The sequence below is a fragment of the Panicum virgatum genome, chromosome 9N (assembly GCF_016808335.1).
Source record: "Panicum virgatum strain AP13 chromosome 9N, P.virgatum_v5, whole genome shotgun sequence".
NCBI lineage: Eukaryota > Viridiplantae > Streptophyta > Magnoliopsida > Poales > Poaceae > Panicum > Panicum virgatum.
Window position 1 is genome coordinate 2763384 of NC_053153.1, and position 26323 is coordinate 2789706.

Here is a 26323-nt window from a genome sequence, read left to right on the forward strand (position 1 = left end):
TTATGTAACAAAAGTTGTAGATCTTATTTCATAAAATCCAGGATAGTTGAGATTGTATTTTTTTATTTTTCTATGATTTTATATCGATTTTATAAGTTTACTGTTTAATGCGCCCTAGGTCCCAGGACTTAAATGTAATTTTTTTACATAAGGTCCTGTCGCCCATTGGATGAGCGACAGGGGGCGACAGGCGCCCATTTTTGAAAATTTCCCTATTCGGTATATATTTTTGAAATTTTGTTTTAAAAAAAATATATAAAAATGAAAAAAGCGCCCATGGATCTCATCTCATGGGTAACGACGGGCCTACCCGTATCAGTTCCCTTTCCAGCATGGTCCAAGCTCCGAACTGATGCGCTCCACTGAACTGTTGCGTCGCGCGAGTGACCAATGCTGCTCCAGCGCGCCCAAAATAGGATGGAGAACGTGCTGCCAAAACTTTTAAAAATATTTGTACTTTGACCACCTTTGACTCTGGTAACTGCGACGAACAGAACTCCGTTAATACTTCCCGTAGAAACAGGGACCATGGTAAATGAGTTGTAGAATCTTAACCTAATCAGGCCATGCCCAGTGAGCAGTCAACGCCGGGTTTGCTTGTGACGCAATTTTCCCAACTAAATGGCCCAACATCAGCTGGCTTGCACTCAATAATCTTGTTTGTTCTCCCTCCGGTAACTGTCCCCACCACTTAAAACTCGGAACAAAGCCTACTACTACTCCACCAAAAGGGACCCTCAAAACAGAAGGGAAAGAAAAGCAGCTGCAGCTGCTCCTCCAGTTCTCCTCAACTCCCTCCCCTTCTTCCTCCTCCTGCTCCTCTCTCAGATCCCACACTGCTAGCATCAGATCAGGGATCAGGGCGGCCGCTACCAGTCCCCATCTCATTTGCCCGTGAGTCGTGCGATGCGAGCAGGAGGAGCGGCGAGGGAGGAGCGAGCGCGCGGGTAGGAGGAGAGATTCGAGAAGGGAGGAGCCGGCCGGGGAGGCAGGGGCGCCAGATGAGGACGATGAAGGCGCAGCACTCCAGCAACGGGCGGGGCCGGAGCCCCTTCCTGACGTCCTACGCGCTCACGCTCGCCTTCATCACCTTCGTCTCCGTGCTCTACTTCAAGGACTTCTCGTCCACGCTGGGCCAGCCCTTCCTCCACCGCCCGCCGCCCCGCCACCGCGCCGGCCGCGGCCAGATCAGCCGCCCGCTCCTCCCCCGGGACCATGGCGTAAGCGAGGCCGCGGCGCGGCTGCCCTTCGCGGTGGGCGCGGTGCCGGCGGGGTGCGACGTCGGGCAGGGCGAGTGGGTGTACGACGAGGCGGCGCGACCGTGGTACCGCGAGGAGGAGTGCCCCTACATCCAGCCGCAGCTCACGTGCCAGGCCCACGGCCGCCCCGACAAGGCGTACCAGCACTGGCGGTGGCAGCCGCGCGGGTGCTCGCTGCCCAGGTAACAACGAGCTTTCTCCTCCCCTTCGATTTGCCGCGAGTGTGAGTATGTGGGCAATGGTAGCGATGCCGATCCGGAATGAACTTGCTGCGAATTAGGATCTTGATCCAGGCCGGATCGGATCGAGCGCGCTTGTTTCAAATATTCTTTTTATTTTTTTGAAAAAGGTTTCAAATTTTCTGTCGAAGCTAGTTAGTTCTTCCTCAAAAGGTGGATCACCCCCATCTCAAACAGAAAAAAAGGACTTGCGATGGAGACGTGTTGCTGGAGCGGCATCGACCGGCCGGTTGGAACGCAACGGACCCGGCGAAAATGGCGAGGTTTCGAGGCCTGGCTTGTCCGCACACGCTTCGTTCTGGTCCATCCGTCCATCCGAGAGCGCGGCCGGTAGCAAGCGCCCGGCACGCGGCGCAGGCTCCGCTTCAGGCAGCGGCGAGCGCGGCGCCCCCCCCCCCCCCCCCGGCCGGTGGGGTATGGTATCTTGTTTGGTAGCAGCCGTGTGGGCGCGGCGAGGCGAGCCACGCGGCGGGGCGGGCGTATCTGTCCATGCGGCGACGCGTGCGGCTGCCGCCCTGGAGCCTGGACGGCAACGTCGGCAACTCGGCAAGCATTGATGTGTGTGGGAGGTTAGGCGGCCGCGGGTGAGAATGGAGGCGTCAACTCCGTGTACTAGAACGGGATCGTCATCCTTGCCGGCGGTGACGGTCTCCGGCCGGCCTGCCGGCGCTCCAAGAGAGGCGTCGTGGGATCTCAAATCATTTTCATATGCCGTGGGCACGATCCAATTGACGAAGCGTCTCGCATGAGGGCTCCAGTTGTGGCCGCCCTGGCTCCGTACGGGTCATCGAGGGCTATTGACTCCTAGCGCTGCGGCCTGCGTGCTGCCGGGCGAGCAAGGGCGCAGGCCGTCACGTGGGAGCGCGGGTTCGAGCGAGCAAGCCACGGAGACTCAGAGAGGGGCCGCGGGTTCGAGCGAGCAAGCCACGGAGACTCAGAGAGGGGCCGGGCCGGCCAGCCGTACGGTGTGGTCCGCCTGGTACGGTGGGGCCGTACAGTCGTGGAGGTGGATGGAGACGGAGCCTCCATTTGCATGGACTTGGGTTCCTCCACTAGGCGCCTTTTCTGTGGATCCAAGGCTACGGTTGCGCGACAGTACTGCTTTTGGTGCTTTGTTTCGCGCCGTTTGGTGCCTTGTTGCTATCGAACCTCATTCTCTCACCTTTCAAAAGTCATCTAGGGCAATTGATGTGACGTGTGAGGGTCCTGAGGGTGGTACGTGGCATGGAATTTAACAAACTGTTTGAGCTTAATAGTGACCCTCTCAAAGATGCAGATACAACAGTCATACGACTGTACAAGGGTCAGCCCTCAGTGGTATGGAACGTGCCACTTTAGATGTTCTTTAAGCCGGAGTGATAGCATTGCTATTCCCTCGTAGTATTTTATATGAATGGACTTTAATGGGGACACATACAATCTGTGTCTCTTGTAGCAACCTCTTCTGTTGAGTTCTTGTAGTTTTTGTACTGTTTATTGATGGAAGGTGTGTGTGTGTTTTGCAGCTTTAACGCAACTCTAATGCTAGAGATGTTACGGGGCAAGCGCATGCTGTTTGTTGGAGATTCCTTGAACCGGGGGCAATATGTATCACTGGTTTGCCTCCTGCATCGGCTCATCCCCGAGAGCTCCAAATCCATGGAGACATTTGATTCGCTCACAGTTTTCAGAGCAAAGGTATTTCTTTGTTTGTATGCATCGACATAACAAATCAAAGCTGAAAGAAAGCATAACTGCATAAGGCATTGATCAGAATGTGTTGCAGCATTTTTTGATGCTTAGTGAGCTACTACAATCAGCAAAGATAACTTTGTTTAATTTTCTACTAAGGCATTTGACATTCTTTTCTTTCCTTTTCTTGTACAGTAACTTGTTAGGAAGGATTGAACAAACTCCAGTTAATAAATGCTTATGTATTTCTTGTCAAATGAGTAAAAGTTATTTACACCTTTGTTTTTATCTGCTTCTTTTCCAGCTTCTGGGCTACATCTTCTTCTTATTTTTTGTTTCATCCATGCTGAAAAGCTTAATGCTGCACTTTTGCTAGGATTATAATGCCACCATTGAGTTCTACTGGGCTCCGTTTCTGGCCGAGTCAAATTCTGATGATGCCGTGGTGCACCGTGTTGCGGATCGAATTGTAAGGGGAACATCAATTGAGAAACATGCAAAATTTTGGAAGGGGGCTGACATTTTGGTATTCAACACCTACCTTTGGTGGATGACTGGGCAAAAGATGAAAATTTTGTAAGTATATTCCTTTACTGGCCAATTTCTTTCGCTGTCTGTCTGAAATGGAAGTTCCCTAGTAAATAAATAAATAAGACTAGGTCATGGAATCTTACAGTTTGAAGAAATAATATCTATTTAGTTGCCCTTCTGCAATTTACATTCATGGTGAAACTATAATCCCACTGTCTAAGACCACCTTTTCTGATAGTACATCAGCTATTATTTCTTATCCTTAACACCTTTTGATTCCAGGCAAAACTCTTTTGAAGATAAAAACAAGGACATCATAGAAATGGAAACAGAGGAAGCCTATGGAATGGTGCTGAACGCTGTGCTGAAATGGGTTGAGAACAACATGAACCCCAAGACTTCAAGAGTGTTTTTCGTTACTATGTCACCCACTCATACCAAGTACGTCAGCTGAAATGTATAATCTAATTCAAGCTTTCCATGGACATTACAGTTAAAAAACTCTTCTATGCTTCAAGTATCAAAAGAACTGGCATGCTTAGGATTGACATGTGCTTGTCTTTTTGTCATTAGGAGCAAAGATTGGGGCGAAGATACTGACGGGAACTGCTACAACCAGACAACTCCTATCAAAGATTTGTCTTACTGGGGACCAGGCACCAGCAAGGGCCTGATGCGCGTCATCGGGGAAGTGTTCGGCACGGCTAAGATCCCTGTCGGGGTTGTGAACATCACTCAGCTTTCTGAATACAGGAAGGACGCGCACACTCAGATTTACAAGAAGCAGTGGAACCCGCTACCCCCGGAGCAGATCGCAAACCCTAAGAGCTATGCGGATTGCACACATTGGTGCCTTCCAGGGCTCCAGGACACATGGAACGAGCTGCTCTACTCCAAGCTCTTTTTCCCTTGAGCTAAGGTTGGGGGCATCTGGAGGTTTGATGATAGTATGATACCGACCGTTTGCCAGTTGACGAATGATGACTGAACATAAGTTGCTGAACCTAAACTGCACGATCAAGCTGGAGCTTGGAGCTTAGCATGTCATCTGGGAGGCACTTTGGTATGCTGGAGAATAGTTAGCTTGACATCTTAGATGTCCAACGTCCTGAAGAATACACACGGTACACGAGAGATGGAAGCTCTGCTGCCTGTAGTTCATGTAAGGCCACTTGTCTATACTTTCTCGGCAAAGCTTCCACGCGGCATGGCGTTATTGATGTACGATTCGTTTATTGAACATTGAGTGCTAAAATTGCACTAGGTGGCCTATACGCTTCTAGGCATAAGAAGCTTCTTGAACCCCATTTGTTCTCTGTTTCATGTTGTACCGGATACTGAAGAAACAAAAGAATGGTCGTGTAGCTGTGTACGCGCGTGGTTTTCTGATGAAATGGTTGGGCCCTCGTTTGTATCGAATTTGTTTGATGGGCCGAAAGTTGGAAGCTGGGCCCGACTGAGTGGGCCTTAAGACAAACAATGGGGTTGCACAAGGCCCAGAACCCAATTCACTCAGCCTCTATAGTTTTGTTTGTTCCAAGCTCCCTCGCTATCGTCAGAGACTCAGAGTGGAGATGTAACATTTGGTGGTTACGATACTAACCGTGAGCGTGACGTTGCAGCCGGTCATTGTTCATTTGTTTGTTCCAAAGACGGTTACAGGTAGCGTCAGAGAAACAGGAACTTGTTCTAGAAGCGCTACTCATGGGTCATGGTGGACTCATGGCGACAGTCGACTCCGCCGCTGTCGCAGTTAGCTACTGCTCACTCCTAGTAGAGAGTACAGTAGCTCAGCTCTAGATGTCTATAAACCCTGCTGCTGACTTTTGTTGCCTCGCTAGGACCTTAGGTCTTGTTTAGATGTATATTTTTTGGGTGTAAAGTACTGTAACACTTTCGTTTGTATTTGGTAATTATTATTCCGTCATGGGTTAATTAGACTTAAAAAATTCGTCTCGCAAATTATAGACAAACTGTGTAATTAGTTATTTTATTTAGCTACATTTAATATTTCATACATGTGTTAAAATATTTGATGTGATAAAGAATCTTGTAAAGTTTTGAAATTTTAAAAACAACTAAACAGGGCCTTAGCCTTTTTAGGCATCTTGTAGCCCATGACACGTACCCGGCACCAACCACCCTTCCTGTCCAGTCCTGCGTGAGGGGGGCTCCAACAAGAACCATGCCCAGAACAAACAAAAACGGTGGCCATGCGCTAGCTAGCTACAGTGCTCCAAAGAGGTACTAATAGGCTAGTAGCTGCCGCTCCGCAAACGTACGCGCTCCGGCCATGGCAGGGCGCTCCCGCCGTCGCGCGACGCGGGCCGTGCACGACGGCGACGCAGTTCTGTGCTCCTCCTTATCCCAAGGCGGCCCTCGCATGCGGGCAGCTTTCAGACTGACTCCAACAATCCATTGCAAAATAGGATAGACATTCATTCATATGTATTGTGTAAAGAGACCGGCTCGGGTAGGCAAAAAAACTTCGTCTCCAACAACATGTAGGAAAAAAGGCTGTCTCTCCCGTCCGTCCTCGCTCTCCTCCGGTCCGCGCCGCCCCCTCCCCTTCATCTCCGGCCGGAGCCGCGCCCTCCCACCATCTCTGGCCAGCGCTGCCCCCTCCCCTCCTCTTTCGCCGCCACCTCTGGTCCCCGACCCTCACCGGAGCAGCAACACCCACCGCAGCGCGCCGAGGAGGCGCGGTGTGCACAGCGCTCGTCGCCGCTCCGCACTCTCCCGCGTGGCCTCGCGGAGCGCGCCCGTCGCCGTCCTCCTCCACCTCCCTCCCTATTCTCTCTCCACCGAGCAAGAGCGTGGCCGGCGGAGTCCTACGCGCCGCGGGAGGCACCGGAGCCGGCGCGACGGGACTTGCGGGTGGCGCTGCGGGAGGGGCGCCCTCTCCCTCCCCTTCTCTCCGCGGATCCATGGCGACCAGGCCAAGCCTCTCCATGACGGCCAGGCGGGCGGCACCTCCCTCGCAATCTCCAAGCGGCGGCGGGCGCGACCTCCTTCCCTCCCCAGCCTCCTCCACGGCGAGCGCGCGCGGCTACGGTGCGGTGGCGGTGGCGGCCCCAGCGGCGAGCACCTGTCTCCGCGAGCTCCAGCGGCCCGGCGGCCTCCGCCCTGCTCCTTGCCCCTGGATCCGGCCGTCGAGGCGAGCCGGGGCAGCCGGCGTGCGGTGGCGAGGCCCGCACGCGGCGTCGCAGCCCACGCCCAGCGGCGGGGCCCGCACGGAGCTGTAGCACGGTCGGGTGGCGCAGAACGGCGGCGTGAAGCTTGCCGCGGCGCGGAGCTGCGGCGAGGCGAAGCGGCGGCGGCGCGCGCGCATGGGAGCAGCGGCAGCGAAGGGGCGGGGGCGGCGCGGTGGAACGGCAACAGCACGGCGCCGCCGCCAGAGCTCCGCTCCCCTCCCGCAGCTCCGGGGCCTAGGCCGGCGGAGCTCCCCGGCCCTCTCCCTCCGGCTCGAATGCCTTTGAGGAGAGAGGGGATGCAATTTTGCATCCCCTCTCTCCTCCAAAGGTAATTTGCCTCCCGCGATGCCGCTTTTGTTGGAGAAGAAACCAAGCATGCACAGTGCCAGCGTGAGGCAAAAATGCTTTTGCCTCGCGCTGTTGGACTCAGTCTTATAGCGCCAGCGAGGCAGCGACTTAGCCCTTGTTTAGATGCGTAAAAGAAAAGCTGTAAAGTACTGTAGCATTTTGTTTGTATTTGGTATTGTTTGTATTTGGTAATTATTGTCCGGTCATAGATTAACTAGGCTCAAAAGATTCATCTTGCAATTTAGTTATATTTAATACTTCATACATACGTTCAAAGATTTGATTTGATATGAAATCTTGTAAAATTTTAGAATTTTGAAGAGAACTAAACAAGAGGTTACTTGCAGCTGCAGTCTTGCAGAGGCTGTCAGGCACCAGCACCATCGCGTGCCGCTTGCCGCCTGCCTGCCACCAGCGCCAATGCGCCATGCCGCGCTCGCGTGTGGGCTGCTCGGTGCTCCTGCACCCGTCCGTTGTTTTGCAAGTGGAAATGGACTGAATGCTTGGTCTGCCGCGTTGACGGTTTGCTGAATCATGGGCCAATTACCGTTCCATTATTTGCCCTAGCACTTTCGAAAAAAAAAAACCATTTGTCTGAAAAAAACACACGCGCCAAATATTTGCCTGCTCGGTTGATTGCAGCAGAAGCATGCCTCCTTTATCTGGTTGGGTGCGCGCCTACTCCCTCTCTGTCAGCTCACCCTGCCGTCTCGCGGTCTAATCTATCTAAGGCTGCATTTAGTTCCCAAAAAAATTTGCACAGTATCTGTCACATCAAATTTTCGGATACATACATGTAGCATTAAATATAGTTGAAAAAAAAATTAATTATATAGTCTAACTGATTCCTACGAGATGAATCTAATAGTGCTAATTAATCCATAATTAGACATTAATTATCAAATAACAACGAAATATATTATAGTAACCAAACCCAAACTTTTTCACCAACTAAACACCCCCTAAACCACCAGCCTGACATTTTGATGCGCCAGAAATAAAGGAGAAAGGGCGAGAGGGGCCGGGAAAAGAAGAGTGGTTGGCGACTCGCAGCGTGCCTGTTTGCTTATTAACTCTGCAAAGTGCAAAGCGGAACCAACTCGCGTGGCGCTGACCAGGGTTTACTTTTCCGACGGAAAATGATTTTCCGGATGTTCCCGGAAACGGAAAATTACCGGTTTTCCGTTTTTTTCCGGATTTTCCGATCGGAAAACGATTTGAAATTCAAATTTCGGTTTTCGACATTTTCCGACCGGATTTCGGTGTTTTCCGACCGGAAAATGTTGTTGGTGATCGGAAATTGTAAAATCAGTGAGGAAAAATTAAAAAATTTACAGCACTTCGTCTAATTTTGCATATATAACAGTTCACAAAGCATAATAAATATTTCACACACCAAATATTAATAGGATTCACCTAAAACATGTATGTCCAATTGTCCATACAAGACACACAATCTAAATCCAATATAATGCAATACCAAGTCCATTGTCCTAGTCATACAAGCCATAGGTTCATTGCAATAATACAATACCAAGTCCATTATCCAAGTTATACAAGCTGATCATATATAGGACATGTTTTGCTAAATAAACCCAACATGTGTAATAGTCATGTGAGGAATATATTATTTTTACGGAATCTATGTGTGTTTAGTCATGTGAGGGATACTTATTAAGAGTTTACATTTCTATTTCATATACGGATCTACATGTGTTTAGTCATGTGAGGGATATATTGTTTTTACGGAATTTGAATGGATATTTCGTATTTAAATTATATATACATGTGTAATAGTTCCTTTGCAATACCATATATACCAAAATATTTTTTTACATTGCTAAAACAATGTTTTCCGACCGGAAAGCACCGAAATCCGACCGGAAAGCAACGAAATCCGGTCGGAAAATCCGGTTTTCGTTTTTTATGAATTTTTTTGAATTTTTGAATTTTGAAACCGAAAAATTCGAAATTTCGCCGGAATTCGTTTCTCGGACACAACCGGTAACGGTAAATTTTCCGGTAAACCGGATTTACCGTCCGAAATTTTTTTCCTTGGCGCTGACACGGCTCCTCCGATCCGAGTCACCATGGCCGTGCCGTCGCCGCCGAGCTCAGCCACCGCAGGACGTCGACGGCGGAGCCGGAACATTCGTCGCGTAACCTGCAGTACTTCGCGAGAATGGTAGTGGAGCCATGCGCGGTTTTCTGGGGATCTGATCTCGTCTCACTGCTCCTCCTCGGCGGCGATCAGTAGTGACCGGCAGCCGTTCACGTCGGAGACCTGCTAGGCCGAGCTGGCACGGGCCCAGCGGCGGGAACCTTGTCGCGGGCAGTTAAATCCGGTCGGGCCGGGCCCACGTGCCGGTGGCCTGGCATTCAAGACCTACCGGGTACGGAGACGGATTGAGTGACTTGCCTTCAGCAAGTCACGGCGTGACTGGCGGCTGTCTATCCGGCGTCCAAACGCGATCCAGCGGAGGGGAATATTTTAGCTTTGGCAGCCGACGGGAGCAGAGCATCCGAGCGCGCGAACGCTCCTTTCTCCCACGCCGAGCCGCTCTTGGCGTCGGCGCGCTCCTGCGCCGCGCTCTGGCTGACGCCGCCCCTGCACCTGTTGCTAGCCTGCTCCAACCTCTTTGGCGGCCTCCACTCCACCTAGCTGCGGTAGACGACGACGCCGTTGCTGACCACGGTAACCAGATGAAACGGAAGGGAACAGAGTTAGTAATTGGAGAAGAACTGAAGAAGGGATCGATTTGGGTGAAAATCATTTGCCAATGTGAGGCCAAGGGCGTGTGGATTTGGTACCTGGAAGGCCTGGAGATCTTGGTGACGTCGAGGATGAGTAGGCCGCGCCGCGCGTGCTGGAGCAGCGAGCTCCGCCGCCGCATGCAGGCGAGAGCCCCGAGCTCCGCCGCCGCGGCACATGTGGGGGCTGCGAGCTCGGCAGCCGCCGCGCCGCGTGTGGGCGCCACGAGCTCGCCGCCGCGCCGCACATGCAGAAGCCGCGAGCAACGCCGCCTCGGCGTCCCATCGCTCCCCAGCCTCGGCTTGCGACGCCCCTGGGGCCGGCTTCGCGGGCTTCCTTGGGGAGGGCAGCTCCACTGCTCTAGCCATGGCCGGCCGGGGCTGCTGCGCCGGCCTTGGCACCGGCCGTGCGGGCTCCCTTGGGGAGCGCAGCTCCAGCCATGGCCATGGACAGCTCGGGGAGGAGGGAGATGGGCAGCTCCAGTCATGCACTCACGCGCGGGAGCCGCCGCCGCGTGCGTGCGCGGTAGCCGCGAGCAGCCCCACACGCACCGCGGCCGCGCGGGCGAGGCTCGCAAGCTCCGCCGCCGCCGCACATGCGGGAGCCGCGAGCTACGCAAAGTCCCCCGTGCCTCGGCAAAAAGAGTCGATCTCTGATGAAAAGCGAGCTAAGTTCGTTCCTCCCGTTGGATGAAGTTTCGACGTCGGATTAGTGCCCGCCAGTTACGTGGAGACTTACCGAAGGCAAGTCGTCACTCCATCCGTCTCCACCGGGTACTAGCATGCACGGCCATGGAATACAAAACCGCTCGATAATCGCGATTATCGATGAAATTTACCGCTACCGATGTTGACTGATATCAGTTTTCAATTGATTTTTCGATGGATTTCGATCCAAATTTCAAAAATTCAAAGAAATTTATAACTAGTGTGGAAAAAATTCTATAAAAAACTAGAGCCTCTCTATAGTCTAGAATGATGTCACATATTAAAAACAACCACCGTTTGCTTAGACAAAAAAATGTTTCCAATACTAAAGCCTGATAATTGATGCAAATCCATCGATAATCAATGCAAATCAGTTGATATTCAACAATTTTGGTTGATTTTCTATTTCCTTTCACCAACTTGACCAAATATGCATGGGGTATTTACTATATTGTTGTATATTATGCTACAAATGGATGGTTATACTGATAATTTGCAATGTAGATTAGTGTTAAATATTAGTGGTGGGAAGAAAGACTTCAATGTTGACTTGTTGTTAAATCAGTTAGGATACAATAGGCTTCAATGTTGACTATAATATATATGCTTATACTAAAAAAACTATATCTAACTGGTTTACATAATTATTATAAAAAAGTGTCATTTATGAAAAATGGATGTTTTAAGTGCCTTTCTGTATGAATTATGGATGTGGTCATATGAGTCTGTTACCAATTTGCATAAAACTTGTGTCAATTTATGCTAATATGGACAATGTGGTTTGTATGGACTATGTACTTTTTTGTATTTATGTGCAATTTCATTTGGTGTATGCCTATTTGTGTGGTTTGCATAATTATACATAACATGGATATATGTAATATGTATCTATAGTTTATTCAATTTATGTCCAAAATATATGTACATGTTTATTTCTAATGCAATTCTATCGTAAGCTACGTATGTATGTATAATTTATCTTATAAAATACCATACTTAACAAACCAAATAAAAATACTATAAAAATTTCTATTTTCCATCTGCTAAATACATTTCTCAGCCGAATTTTCGATAAATCGACCGATTTGCATCGATTATCAATGATAAATCATTGATTATCGATATTTGAATTTGACCTTCCTTATCAGTCGATTTTAGCGATATTTCACCGATTTTCAATCAATTATCGATACCGGAGGGCACTGATAAACCATGTATCAGTGATAACGTAAACCCTGTGCACGGCTGCCGCTGAATGCCCCCCCCCCCCCCCCCCCCCCCCGGCCGGACGGGCAGCCTGGCCGGTCGCTCGTCGCGGCGCTAGGCGATAGGTGTCTTCGTTGTCGCGAGTGGTGTTACCCGCCGGCCGTCGGCGACGCCGCAACGGCCACAGCACTCGCCGGCGCCGCACGGGCGGACGGACCCCGCCTGCCGGCGGCGAGCGTATAGCCGTATACACCGGGGCAGGCGGCGTTTGGTGAGGGCTGGGTTTTGTGAACTGCGACAGTACAGCAGACGACCTGAACAAGCAAGCAGGGTCAGTTGTCACTTGAGTGCCTTGGACGTTGTTTAGTTCCCACTACCTAAACCCCGTAAACAAAAAAAATCACATCGAATATTTCGATATATATATGGAGTACTAAATGAAGTATATTTATAAAAAATTTTGTATGGATGGGCTGTAAATCGCGAGACGAATCTAATGAGCCTACTTAATCTAAGATTTGCAACGGTGATGCTACAGTAACCATCCGCTAATTATGGATTAATCATGTATTAATTAGCATCATTAGATTCGTTTCGCGATTTACAACCCATCTGTGCAAAAAGTTTTGTAAATAGACTTCATTTAATACTTCAAATTAGCAAAATTCTTTCGCAAAAAAATTTTGCGTTTCAACTAAACAGAAACAGGGCTTGGTTTGGTGCACGCTCCGTGGCATTTATCAACGCACAAATGGTGCCTGTTCGGTCAGAGCCGCCAGCGAGAGGGAGAAAAGGAAGCCGGCGGCCGGCGGCGACGGCGCAACGGCCAGCACTCGCTCGCCGGCCGCACCCGCACCGCGGATTCGCTGCGTTGTTTAATGACCGGCTCCGACTGGTCGGTTGGTTAGCGAGCTAATGCCTTGACCTCTGCAGAGCAGCCGGTTGGTTAAGCCGCTAAATAGGCTGGTAATGGTTGGTTGCTGCGCGCATCGGCGTTGCTACTCCTGCACGCCTGGGCGTTGCCCGAACGGGAAAGGCGACAGCGACGAGCCGGGCGGCTACCTCCCGAAGCCTGCTGGCTGCTGCTCTCGACCGGCTGCCCAACGGGGAGGTTCCTTTCGCGTAATGCGACGGCGATTTCGTCAGATCCTCGACTCGACGCCTTCTTTTTTCTCCCTCTCCCTAGCGGCTCTTCTTGATCCTCTCCGACGGAACAGGCACCATTTGTTGCGTTGATCGATGAAGCTTCTCCCACCTCATCGTTTTCGCTAAATAAATCGCTCAGGAACGTGCACCAAACCAAGGCACTGAAATGCGGAATGCACGTCGTTTTTTTGCTTTTCCCAGCCGTTCGCTGCTTGATTGTTTAGGTCTGGATGTCTGGAACTGTTGTACTGTTTGTTTGTTTTTTGAACAAAGGGGTCTGTTGTACTGTCACAGTTCAGAAAACTCTCACCAAACGCAAATAAGGCAAATGGCCACCTGCCCCATCTACTGTATGCCCTTTTGGAACACCTCTTGGGAAACTCTCACCAAACGCAAATAGGGGGTCTGTGGTACCTTTTGGAACACCTCTTTCTCTCTGCGAGCTTTGCTTGCGCACACAGGAAAATCGAGCCTTTTTTCCGGTACAAGCTCTTGCTTTTTCCCATCTACTGTATCGTGTCGCTTTCAGTTCAGAGTGTCCGCTCGCGGTTACCATGCATGCCACCGGATGACGCTGAATCTTAGGTACACCAAATGGTGCCAGCAACCCTGAATCTGACGGCCAGGAGACTCTCCACCAACTAAAGGTATCTGGCGTATCTGAGTTTGGTCGATACCTCTGCTCTTGTACATGCAAAATGCATACCAGATGTCTATCTAACAAAAACAAAAGCTTTAAGCGATTCAAAACTGGACATTGTTGAAGACAGTACAAGCAGCAACGACGGTGTACCGGCAAGATGGTGTAACCGATGTGTCGTGCAAACACTGATGGGGGATAGTAGTGAGGTGGGTGTCACTGTCACGGTGCCACGGTGGTGCGGTGATGGTTCGACGGTGCTGTTGGTGTCTGAATGCAACAGCCCGTTTTGTCGACGTTTGTTGTGGTTGTGTTTCTGTTGCTATCTTGTCTTACCTTGACTTCTTTGAGACTAGCGTAATAATCCCTCTGTTTCAAATGGTAAGTTATTCCAAGCTTATTTGAGAGTCAAAATATTTCATGTTTGACCGAGTTTATACAATAAAGCACTAACATTTATGATACCAAATAAATATCATTAAATTCTTCATTAAATATATTTTATAGTATATCTATTTGGTGCTATAATTTTTTGTATTTTTTTTTTAATTTTGATCAAACATAAAAATAGTTTGACTCTCTAAAAAAGTTAGAATGACTATAGTTTAAAATGGAGGGAGTACTCAATACAAGTTTTTTCTCTCTCTTTTTAATATGATCGGAACATTGTCAGTGTGGTGTGTCAAAAAAAAATACAAACATGGTTTTGTAACTCGTTCTTCTTGTCTCTCGCGGTTGCAAACAAGTAAGTGGCAAAGCTAGAGCAAATTAGAGGAGAGTGCACTTGTCGGGTGCGGAATTGAGTTATGGGAGGTGCAAATATGGTGAAAAGTTGGACATAATTACTGTTTTCCATTTTTACGGATGCATTAACACCCGCTAATCACAATATAGTTCGCCCCTCCACCCACGCCAGTGTTTTCCATGAAATTATCAGAAATTGCCTGGTTCGTTTTTAAAAAAAATGGAATTTTCAGAAACAGATATAGCATATTTTTAGCAGCAATCATTACTCTGTTACCAATAAGGCAATAACAATAAATTGGACATTGTACGTTATTATTTTAAGAAAGGCTAGAATAATAACGGGCAAGGAGATTTAAAAGTTGAAAGGAGTTCCTCAGCGTCTGCGAATAACTGCTGTGCACACAAAAACACATTTGATCACAGCTGAAACGCATAAAAATTCCGCGCGACCCAAAGCTGATAGATACTGCGAACCAGTTCGCCTGAATTTCGCCACACCAAATCCCAACTGAGGGTGTGTTTAGTTGTTGAAAAAGTTTGGATTTTGGCACATTTCGTTGTTATTTGACAAATAATATTTAATTATGAATTAATTAGTCTTAAAAGATTCAGCTCGTGCTAATCAGTTAAACTGTGTAATTAATTGTTTTTTCAACTGTATTTAATGCTCTATGCATATGTTCGAATTTTTTTGGAAACCAAACAGCGCCTGAAACACACAAAAATTCGGGGCGAGTAACCCAACCGCGCAGCGATGCAGCCGAATTCCGATCCGCCACACGATCGAGATCCCAATCGCAGCCCCCCTCCCCCACACACCTAACCCGCCCGGTAAAGGAAACTTAACCGGGCCGTGCAGTACCAGCCGTCGCCCTGATTCCGTCAATAAAAACTCCATTGACGAAAGCTTGGCCGGTGTCGTCCTGCCCACGGTGCGCGCGGTTGTTAGAGTGGAGTCACAGCGGCCGGCTGAGGCAGCTGGAGCCGGAGCTGGACCCCTGTCCGTCGCTCGCTATATCTGCTGCAGCCTGCTAGCACAGGGGAGTCCCATTCGGTCAGTGCAGTGATAGCTCCCGCTAGCAGCTCGCCGCAGCTCAGGGCGGCTCGCACCCAGATCCCAATGCGCGCCGCCGCGTCGCTCTAGGCCGAGAGAAGCTGAGGTGAGACCGAAACGCCCGGGGGTCGCGCGCCCGAGATACCCAGATCGACGTGCAGCCATGAAGGTCCTCGCCGTGCTAGCGCTCGTCGCCGCCGCCGCGCCGTTCCTCGGCGCCGCTGGCCAGGTACGCGGGGGAGTCCGGAGCTGGCTCGGAGGCCCGGGATAGGATGCCTCCGGCTGCGCACGGTCTAATCCTGGCGCCATTGTGGCCGTACGTGCAGGGCGACGGGGCCGGGCCGCTGCCGTTCGCGGTGGGCGCGGCGCCGGCGGGGTGCGACATCGGGCAGGGGGAGTGGGTGCGCGACGAGGCGGCGCGGCCGTGGTACCAGGAGTGGGAGTGCCCCTACATCCAGCCGCAGCTCACGTGCCAGGCGCACGGCCGACCCGACAAGGGCTACCAGAACTGGCGCTGGCAGCCGCGCGGCTGCTCGCTGCCGAGGTACGTACGGTCACCGTCCCTCCCAACGCCGGCGCCGGCGACGGCGTCCATCTGCTCTGTCTCTCGCGCATTCTGTATGTACCTTGCTAGCAGTAGCACGGTGAACATTGCGTGTGCCGGTAGCAAGAATCCAATGCTTCTTTTTGGCGAGAGAACGCAGGAACCGTGTGTGCGTGCCCCGCTTTGCTCTGCTGCACTAGTAACTTGCAAGAAACCGCGAAGAAAGCTTGCAGCGAGGAGTTACTACTCCTGCTTCTTTTTTCTGCTGTCACTCTTTTTTTTAAACAAAGGTTAAAAGGACGAGAGGTAACAAGAGGTAGACGTTACTCCACTCATCATCAGGGAGCACATCGATCCTCGAGTGCTGCGCTCACTTGTGACTTGTAGAGTTGTAGGACGCCAATAATGCGCTGCAGGGCCGGCCTTACGTCCGAGCGCACACAGGACTAGTAGCGCGCACAGGGCAGGGCAACAGGAGGAGGTGGTGGTAGACTGGTAGTAGGTGAGACATGCCTCTGGAGGTTGAGAAAGTTACTAGCAATGGCAGTAACACTAGCTCCTACTAGAACACTGAATCCAAAGAAAGTACTTCAGTATTAGGATCACCAGAGATTCAGGTAAAAAACTACAGAGATTTTACAGTGATACAATGCAGCAACCACGAAATTGACATGAAGAAGTTTTGCTCAGTAAGTTTTCTTTCAAGATTTTATTAAAAAAAAGCTTGATTTCAGTAGAACACGATCCTAGTTTGTAGTCTCCGGTTCAGAGTCAGTGTCGAGCGTGGTCCATCTGCGCTGATCCACCATGCACAATCTCTCTGCAAGCAGACAGCGAGGCCCACGCATGCCTGTGCCCTTGCGAGCCGTTACACTCTCCATCCAAGTCTGTCCTGGATGACCAACCCTCCAGCCACTCACTAGAAACGGTGGTGGCAAACCGTGATGAGATGAGCCCATGACCCATGAGTCCATGACTCGCTTGGGGCAAGATCCCGGTGCCTGATCCACCCACTCTCCAGTCCAGGGTTTCCTTCTTCGAAACGGGACGTTGCCAATGCCAGCAGAGAGAGCAGAACGCCACAGTACGAAACGTGGTTGCTGCTTCTGTCTTGTGGTGTGTGGTCCTCGCCCATAAACGCCGAGGATTGTCTTGGTGCGATGTTATGCATCATGTAGCCGACTCGGGTCGTTTGTTGCGTTTTGCCGTGAGCACTCGCCGACAAGTGAAGGATCATTACATTCTTTGTTGGTAGTGTAGAGACTACTTACTGTACATGAAAGTGATCACTAGCGGTCATAAAGTGTAAATAGATGATCCTTAGGTGCACCTCCAACCCTACTTAGTTAAAATATTTGTATTTTTTTAAAATGGAATCTTATTTTGAAGTAGTATAATAATTTGAACTAAAGAGAATTGGAGGTGCACCTAACGGCCCATTTGCACCCGTAGACAGTCACACTTAAATGAAACCGATTTTTGGCTCATTGTTTTTTTTTCAAGAAAAAGAAGGCTAGCTGTTTTTTTTTTCAATCTGTTTCAGCCAACTAAATTGGAGGAAAAATTGATGCACCGCATTTCGATTTTGAAATCTGGGGAGCGAATTCGAACCCTGAAAAACAAAGTTTCATCTGAAAGTCGAGTGTGAAAATTGTGGTGCAGCTTCAACGCGACGATGATGCTGGAGATGCTGCGGGGCAAGCGGATGCTGTTCGTGGGCGACTCGCTGAACCGGGGACAGTACGTGTCCCTGCTGTGCCTCCTCCACCGCGCCATCCCCGACGGCGCCAAGTCGTTCGAGACGGTCGACTCGCTCAGCATCTTCCGGGCCAAGGACTACGACGCCACCATCGAGTTCTACTGGGCGCCCATGCTGGCCGAGTCCAACTCCGACGACGCCGTCGTGCACCGCGTCGACGACCGCGTCATCCGCGGCGCGCCCATGGACAAGCACTCCCGCTTCTGGCAAGGCGCCCACATCCTCGTCTTCAACTCCTACCTCTGGTGGACGGCCGGGGACAAGATCAAGATCCTGTAAGAATTGACTGATGATGATTCTGTCACTCCTCATGTGATGACTGATGATGAACTGAGCTGATGCCTGATGGATGGACTCATCAGGAGGGGCGCCGACAACGACTTGAGCAAGGACATCGTGGAGATGAAGGCGGCGGAGGCCTACCGGCTGGTGCTGCACCAGGTGGTCCGGTGGCTGGAGCGCAACGCCGACCCCAAGAACTCGCGGGCCTTCTTCGTCACCGCGTCGCCGACCCACACAGAGTAAGCTGCTCTCGATCGGTCTCGAGCACCATCATCGATCCGTTCGCCATGCATGTCACGGGCAACTAACATGCAACTCGATCACCAACATGAACAGTAGCTCAGCGTGGGGCGACGAGACGGAGGGCGGCAACTGCTACAACCAGACGACGCCGATCGGCGACGCCTCCTACTGGGGCAGCACGAGCCGGGAGATCCTGCGGGTGACGGAGGAGGTGCTGGCCACGTCGCGGGTGCCCATCGGGGTGGTGAACATCACGCAGCTGTCGGAGTACCGCCGGGACGGCCACACGCAGACCTACAAGAAGCAGTGGGCGGAGCCGACGCCGGAGCAGCGCGCCGACCCCAGGAGCTACGCTGACTGCACGCACTGGTGCCTCCCCGGCGTGGCGGACACCTGGAACGAGCTGCTCTACTGGAAGCTCTTCTTCCCCAGCAACGACCAGGCCCTCTGATCGATGAAGGCATGCGTACATACACTTGAACCCATTGTTGGAAGGGGCTAGCCCATGTGACATGATCGATCACGCAGCACACATGCATCGTCAAGAGAAACAAATGTAGATTAAGAATTGAACGTCGTGTGTGATTAGTTGCGGTTGTTCATGAGGCAGAAACCTTGGGTGGTGGCCGTCGATGTAATCTTTTTTATTTTTCTGTTTTCTTTTTCGATCAGTGTAATGACGCTCTTTTGGTGAATGAAGGAAAACAAAATCATAGAAAAACTTATCCTTGTATATGTGAATATGATTGCGCAGCACATGTTGAAGGCTTGAAGCAGGCACATTGTCACTCATGGCTGATGGCTGTGAAGCTTCAGATCTTCCATGGCTTTGATTTTCTCGAGAATTGGAGCTGGATTTGGGGTTTTCAGAAATGTGAATATGGTTGATGTAGCTTCCCAAATTCAACCATGGTTGCAAGGACATTGAAAAGCAAATTTTGCAATCTGAAACAGATAAGAAATCGACCTGTGATCCAGCAGGCTGCAATGTCTCATCAACCAAGATTTTCGATGTTATTGTAGGAGGTCTATAGTCATGGCGCAGGTTTCTTTGCGAGTAAGAGATACTGCAGTTGACAGTACAGGAAATCGTCTGGGCAACGAATCTTCCAAAGTTTTGTGTTCCACAAGTTTTAACCAGAATCTTAGAAGGGAAGTAAGATATCGATTTGATTTGATTTTAGTCGCAGCTCTGCTGTCCAATTAACTTGAGTAACCTGTAGGTACCAGTTGTTTTCCTTCCTATTTCTTTTTCATAAATATATACTGCACGGTTTGCAGGATCGTCCAATTCATCGGTAGCGTGAATGGTAACTCCCAGCTATTGATGATCGGCAACAAGCCTTTGCAGTTTCAAGTCCAATCGCTGCAGTGGCCGGCTGGCCGCGAGATCCAGTCGCTGCTGTGCGGCGCAGAAGCATCGGTGCCATGAACTAGTTCTCGTTCCCATGGCTGATGACTCCGTCCGAAGCTTCAGATCTTCTTCCATGGCTTCGATTCTGGAGAATTGTAGCTGGAGCGGGTCGTTTCAGGAATGTGAATATAGCTTATGTTGCTTCCCAAATTCTACCAACCATGCATGGACATTGGAAAACCAATTGCAATCTGAAACAAATAGAAATCGACCGCCTATCCAAGTGACTGCAATGTCTCATCAACCAAGATTCTCAATGTTATAGGAGGTCAGGTCTGCTTCTAGTCATGTCAACTTCAAGCTTCAGCAGACACGAAGAATACTGCAGGTTTCTCCTGAACAGGAGTATGTCCGATGGTCAACATCGCGATTCACGAGTGCGAGATGCTGCAGTTGACAGTAGAGGAAATCATTTGGGCAACGATTATTCCAAACTTTTGTGTTGGACAAGTTTTTACCTTAATCTTGGAAGGGAAGTAAGATATCCATTTGTTTTTATTTCAGTTCTGCTGTCCCATTAACTTGAGTAGCCCAGTTGTTGTGCTTCCTATTTCCTTTCAAAAATTTATAGTGCATGCTAATTCATTGGTAGCAAGTCTAACAAATTGATTCCAGAATGGTTACCAATATCAAACCATAGAACAAATTTTAACAGTGGGATACCTATCTTGTTGCTGAAAGTCACTTTTCAATTTCCACAAAGATGTCATGATTGACAAGGACACTGCTTCAGTGTAGGAATATGCAACGGTACTCCCCTGCTACTGATCAATAACGAGCCTATGCAGCCAAGACTTTGTGGGGCTGAGATGGACTGATGGGCTTTGTTGGAATCTCATTCTCACCAAAATTGTGTTTGGTTACATGTCATCTTTGCAAGCCATAGGGGGGGGGGGTGAGAAGGACTGATGGGTTTTGTTGGGGGCTTGTTAAGTTTTTACCACAATCCTACATGGGAAGTAAGATGTCAATTTGATTTGAGTTTCAGTTCTGCTGTCCCATTCACTTCGACTAGCCTAATTGTTGTGCTTCCTATTTCCTTTTCATAAATCTACACTGCATGCTTTGCAGGCTCCAATTCATTGGCCACAATTCAAATAAATTGATTCACCAGAATGGTTAGCAATATCAGAGACGGGAAATCATAGAACAAGTCTTAACAATTGGCCAGCTAGTCATCTTCTGGATGAAAGTCACTTTCCAATTTCCACAAACATGATGATATTGACACTGCTTCAGTGTGTTGATTCACAAAAGGAATATGCAAAGGAGACCCTAACTAATCGGACGTGACACCATATATGTATATATATGCACTGTAAACCAATCTTTAAGTTGGTGAATGAATGGTGCTTCCCAGCTATTGATGTGTAAATCAGTCTCCGCACTCAGGACTTTGTGGGGGCAGAGATGGTCTGATCATTGATGGGCTCTGTTGGAATCTCATTCTCACCCAGATGCTGTTGGTTACATGTCATCTGCTCCGCATAGACTTCCCCAAAAATCTACAAACCTTGCTTGCAAGCCAGAGGGAGCAGTTCTGATTTTGCATGTACATTATTACTTGCACTCTTGTAGTATAGTAAACAATTTGTATTCAGACACACCAAGGTCAACCTTCTTTTGTCTGTTCTTTACATATCGGTCAGAACCACTTTGTTATTTTTCCATCTCCTTATATATAAGAGTGCACACTAGGACTAGGGGCGTGTTTAGTTCGCGAAATATTTTGGGTTTGGCTACTGTAACACTTTCATTTTTATTTGGTAATTAGTGTCCAATCATGAACTAATTAGGCTCAAAAGATTCATCTCATCATTTACAGCTAAACTGTGTAATTAATTATTTTTTAAACTATATTTAATTCTTCATGCATGTATCCAAAAATTTGATGTGACGGAGAATCTTGAAAAATTTTTAGAACTAAACAGGGCCCGGTGTACAATATGTTAGAAGCGAAGACGAATAAACGAATAACAAGATCAACCACAAGAGACACGAGGATTTAACGTGAAAAACCCCTCCAATGTGGAAGGGAAAAAACCACGGGCACCAGCTAGCAAATCTTCACTATATCGGGTGTGTGTTTTCAATGCCTAACGACAGCTTAGAAGAGGATTAACCAACAAGGAGCAAACCCTAAAGGGTATATAAACCGGACCGCTTCGCTCCGGCCCAAGCCTCCGGCGATGGACCTCCGCTTCGCTCCGTCGGAAGTCGGCTTTTTCTTGTGCAATGAATTTAAATCATAATATAACACAATACACTTTACACCATCTACTCCACATAAGCTTCTCCAAACTTTCATAAGCCTTAGCTTGCAAGGCACTGGGGGAAGTTCTGACTTTACAAGAACATCTTCATTACCACTACTTCTGAAACAAATTGCCATCAGGAACACCAAGCTGAAGCCTCTTTCACTAGTTCTTTCTTTGTCGGTCAGAACCACTTCCTCACTTCTCCAGGGTTAGTTTATACAAGTGCATACTAGCTACTATAATACGTTTTAGGCCATGATTTGGGCAAGAATTGAGGCATTGATACAACAACCCCTACACCAGGTTTACAACTCTCACCTAAAAGGATCCTTTTACCACAAGCCACCAGCACCGGCTGTAGTGCCCGTGGTTTGCACTGGCCTGCAGCATGCTGCATGCAAAGCTATTTGATCGTGCATGCATTGGTGCAAGGGTCGGGGGTCAGTTCGACGGCGTGAAGATGACCGGGAACACACCGTCGCGGAAGGGCCGAAGCACGGTCGCCTCCGGCGGCGGCGGCGGCCTCGAGGAGGTGTGGCTGGTGGCGGAGGCGCCGGTCAAGAAGTCTCACGCGAGGACGGCGGAGTGGGGTGTCACCGCCAGCTTCGGCCTCCGCGGCCACTTCAACTCGTTTGTGGTGCTGCTGCTCGTGCTGTTCATCTTCCTCGCCGTCTCCATCACCACCACCAACGACGGCAATGGTACCGAGCCGCGGGCGCCGGATGCGACCCTTCCTTCGCCGCCTGCCGATGACCTCGGCGCCGCCGCCGCCGCCGACGGCGAGCAGGTTGATCTGGCGGGCGAGTGCGACATGTCCTCCGGCCGGTGGGTGCTCGACGACGCGGCGTACCCGCTGTACGAGGAGAGCGCGTGCAGGTTCATGTCGGATCAGTCGGCGTGCGGCAAGTTCGTGAGGACGGATCTCAAGTACCAGCACTGGAAGTGGCAACCGCACGGCTGCGACCTTCCGAGGTGGTGTTCATCAATGTCGAACGAATTGTCGCACTAAATTCATTTTGGTGAATCTATCTATCTATTATATTATTAAAGGAGTGTTAAAAGAAGCCACCACGTTCGCCGAGAGGGTCTAGAAATTCCCACGTTAATCTAAAAAAGAGAAGGATTTGCACTGTTGGATTTTATGAAGATCTAACGGTCAAGATTAATCCAAAGAGTCCACATCAAATACGATAGCCACCACGTTCGCCGAGAGGGTCTAGAAATTCCCACGTTAATCTAAAAAAGAGAAGGATTTGCACTGTTGGATTTTATGAAGATCTAACGGTCAAGATTAATCCAAAGAGTCCACATCAAATACGATTAGTAACAAAGAGTCCACATCAAATACGATTAGTATATATAATTTCGGAATTTATAAATTAATAAAACTTGCCTTCGATTAAAAATCCTTACCGAATACGATAAGTAAATAGCTACTAAAAATTATTTTGCTGTACGCCTAGAGAAACTGATTAGGCTAACGGGCGAGTCCACATCAAATACGGGTAGTATATATAATTTCAGAATTGATAAATTAATAAAACTTGCTTTCGATTAAAAATCCTTACCGAATACGAAAAGTAAATAGCTACTAAAAATTAGCACTCCAACAAAACGACGGGAATGACTTGCATATGCCCGTATTGGGCTATGGAATTGTAGTTCAAATATTTGTGATACATGTATCCATATCAGATTGTTTCAATTTGGGCATCGTGCGGGTGTGTTCTTTCATGCTGTGGAGTGTGGCTTCCATCGCCAAACTGTACGTCTGTATGTCGAGCTGAAGCATTACGAAGATCTAACTATCTAGACTAACTCAAAAAATCCATATCAAATAAGAATACTATATATATTTAAAATTTTAAAAATTAGGAAATTATCGTAAAGAAATTAGCAGTTTACACAATGGCTCCATGTCAAATCAGACTAATAAAAAATTAAATATGGAATTAAAGGATAAAGAAAATTAGCAATCAATTTGCATACCAATTGGGATGCAAAATAGCTACAATAGAAGTCTATGACAAATACAATTACTAAATAGATATTTTTAGAATTTTATTTTATGAAATAAATTACAAACACACATGCTCACAAACATGCACACATACTCACCTCTATGAATACGTGCACGCAACTCTACCACTCTCGAGCACCTCCAGGGGATTGAGCAAGTAGATCCTAAAGTCACTACAAGCATCTCGCTGTCGACTGGCATATCTACTACCACTAAATGTGAGGACTCATGCTGAGTCGAGAACTTTTAGTCTTGAACACAAGTGGACAAGTTCTACCATATGAGCTAATCTTAGTTTACATCTAATTTTAGAATTATAAATAACACAAAATATTATTGTGATACTTTGATTAGTAAAAAGCTAAATTTAGAATAAAATTATAAAACTTAGTAATAATAGTATGAACAGTTGGTTCCATCGAAGTAGAAATAAATGGCCCTACTTCTGAAATGCTTAAAAAAATGTACACATATACCTCGTCACTATGAGAAAAAAAAGAAACTACCTAGATAAAAAAAATGAATTTTATGTACATATTACTATGATAGCTGAAATCAGACTAGCCGCGCTATTAGCGCGGGCCACCTTGCTAGTTTCACATAAACAAATGGAGATTCGTTTTTTATTTAAACAAATATTTGGAGCCAACGGATTGTTCAACTGGCCGGTCACGTCGTAGAAGCTGTGCAGTAGTTGGCTTGCTCTGCGCTCAGGTGCTGATGGATGATTGTGTGCAGTTTCAACGCAGCGAGGCTGCTCCGGCGGCTGCGCAACAAGCGGCTGGTGTTCGTCGGCGACTCGCTGAAACGGAACCAGTGGGTATCCATGGTGTGCCTCATCGACACCGCCACGCCGACGCTGCACAAGTACATGGCCGCCGGCAACACCTCGCTCGTCTCCTTCAAGATCCACGTACGATTCGCCGGTCGTGGCAAACTGGCAATCACCAGCAGTGTACATGCAGCATGTATCGCACCTGACATCCTCAGTTTTCGCGTGCAGGAGTACAACGCGTCGGTGGACTTCTACTGGTCGCCGCTGCTGGTGGAGTCCAACTCCGACGACCCGGTGCGCCACCGGGTCGCCGACCGCGCCGTGCGCGCCGGCTCCATCGCCAGGCACGCCAGGCGCTGGGCCGACGCCGACGTGCTCGTCTTCAACTCCTACCTCTGGTGGCGCCGCCCCACCATCAAAGTCCTGTGAGTGTGTAACATGAGGTGTGCCACGTACGTACGTGTGTATTCTGTACGGCGCTGACCGTAAGTTCGGCGCGTGCAGCAGGCGGGGATCGTTTGAGGAGGCGGCGGCGGAGGGCGCGCACCGGGCAGCGTACGAGGTGACCGACGGCCTGCGCGCGTTCGAGCTGGCGATCAGGACGTGGTCCGAGTGGTCCGAGTGGCTCGAGCTCCACGTCGACCGCGACCGCACCCAGCTCTTCTTCACAAGCATGTCGCCGACGCATCTCTACTCCGACGAGTGGGAGGCCAAGAGCGGCGGCGCCGGCGAGGGCGGCAACCACCAGTGCTACAAGGAGACGGAGCCGATCCTAGCGGAGGGGCACCGCGGGCGGGACACGGACCCGGCGTTCGCGCGCGCGGTGGAGGCGGAGGTGGCGCGGCGGTGCGGGTGCTCAACGTGACGCAGCTGTCGGAGCACCGCAAGGACGCGCACCCGTCGGTGCACCGGCGGCAGTGGAGCCCGCCCACGGCGGCGGAGCTGGAGGCGCGGGGGCGCGATCCCAGCAGCGGCGCCGGCTGCATCCACTGGTGCCTCCCCGGCGTGCCCGACGTCTGGAACCAAATGCTCTACGCGCACATCGTGGCATCGTGACCAATGAATTGAACTAGCTAGTTCGTGGGAGGAGGATGATTGCCAAGGGAGCCGAAGTGGTTCTGCAATTTCTTTTCGTTTTGTACGTAAATTTTGGGTGTTACGATGATGTGCAAATGTTAGGCCTCTCATATTTTTTTGGCCGACAGGAGTCCACTGGTGCTGCGAAGGACAGGAGTCCAATTATAACTTTAAAGTACTCCCTTTATTTATTTTTTTTGGAAGTTGTATTTTTTAATTACATAGTACAACAGTCACAACACACGCATACTTACTCAAATAAACACACGTATATAAGTACATTTAAAGACTGAGCCGACAATTTCTCAACATCAACAAAATCACTACGTTAGTTCTTCACCAATGGAAAGTTTTTTACACTTGGTGTTGTTTCTTATCCAAAAGAGTTGCTTTTTTGCTGCACCTCTTGGGGGGTGCAACGGTCGGGGGCTCACGGAGATAGGAAAACCAAGATATA

General features: G+C 49.4%; 2 protein-coding genes and 1 pseudogene across 2 annotated transcripts; all 3 read left to right on the forward strand.

Annotated features, from left to right (window-relative positions):
* Positions 1–724: 724 nt before the first annotated feature.
* On the forward strand, positions 725–5007 carry LOC120689466 (protein trichome birefringence-like 33). The gene is made up of 5 exons (XM_039971734.1): positions 725–1441; positions 3004–3175; positions 3546–3745; positions 3983–4141; positions 4274–5007. The coding sequence occupies exons 1-5, from the start codon at positions 1002–1004 to the stop codon at positions 4611–4613; spliced, it is 1311 nt and encodes a 436-aa protein (XP_039827668.1). The 5' UTR covers positions 725–1001; the 3' UTR covers positions 4614–5007.
* A 10340-nt stretch (positions 5008–15347) lies between these two features.
* On the forward strand, positions 15348–19063 carry LOC120689467 (protein trichome birefringence-like 33). Its single transcript, XM_039971735.1, has 5 exons — positions 15348–15723; positions 15821–16038; positions 17701–18072; positions 18160–18318; positions 18416–19063. The coding sequence occupies exons 1-5, from the start codon at positions 15658–15660 to the stop codon at positions 18771–18773; spliced, it is 1173 nt and encodes a 390-aa protein (XP_039827669.1). The 5' UTR covers positions 15348–15657; the 3' UTR covers positions 18774–19063.
* A 3353-nt stretch (positions 19064–22416) lies between these two features.
* On the forward strand, positions 22417–25845 carry LOC120689468 (annotated as a pseudogene).
* Positions 25846–26323: the final 478 nt, after the last annotated feature.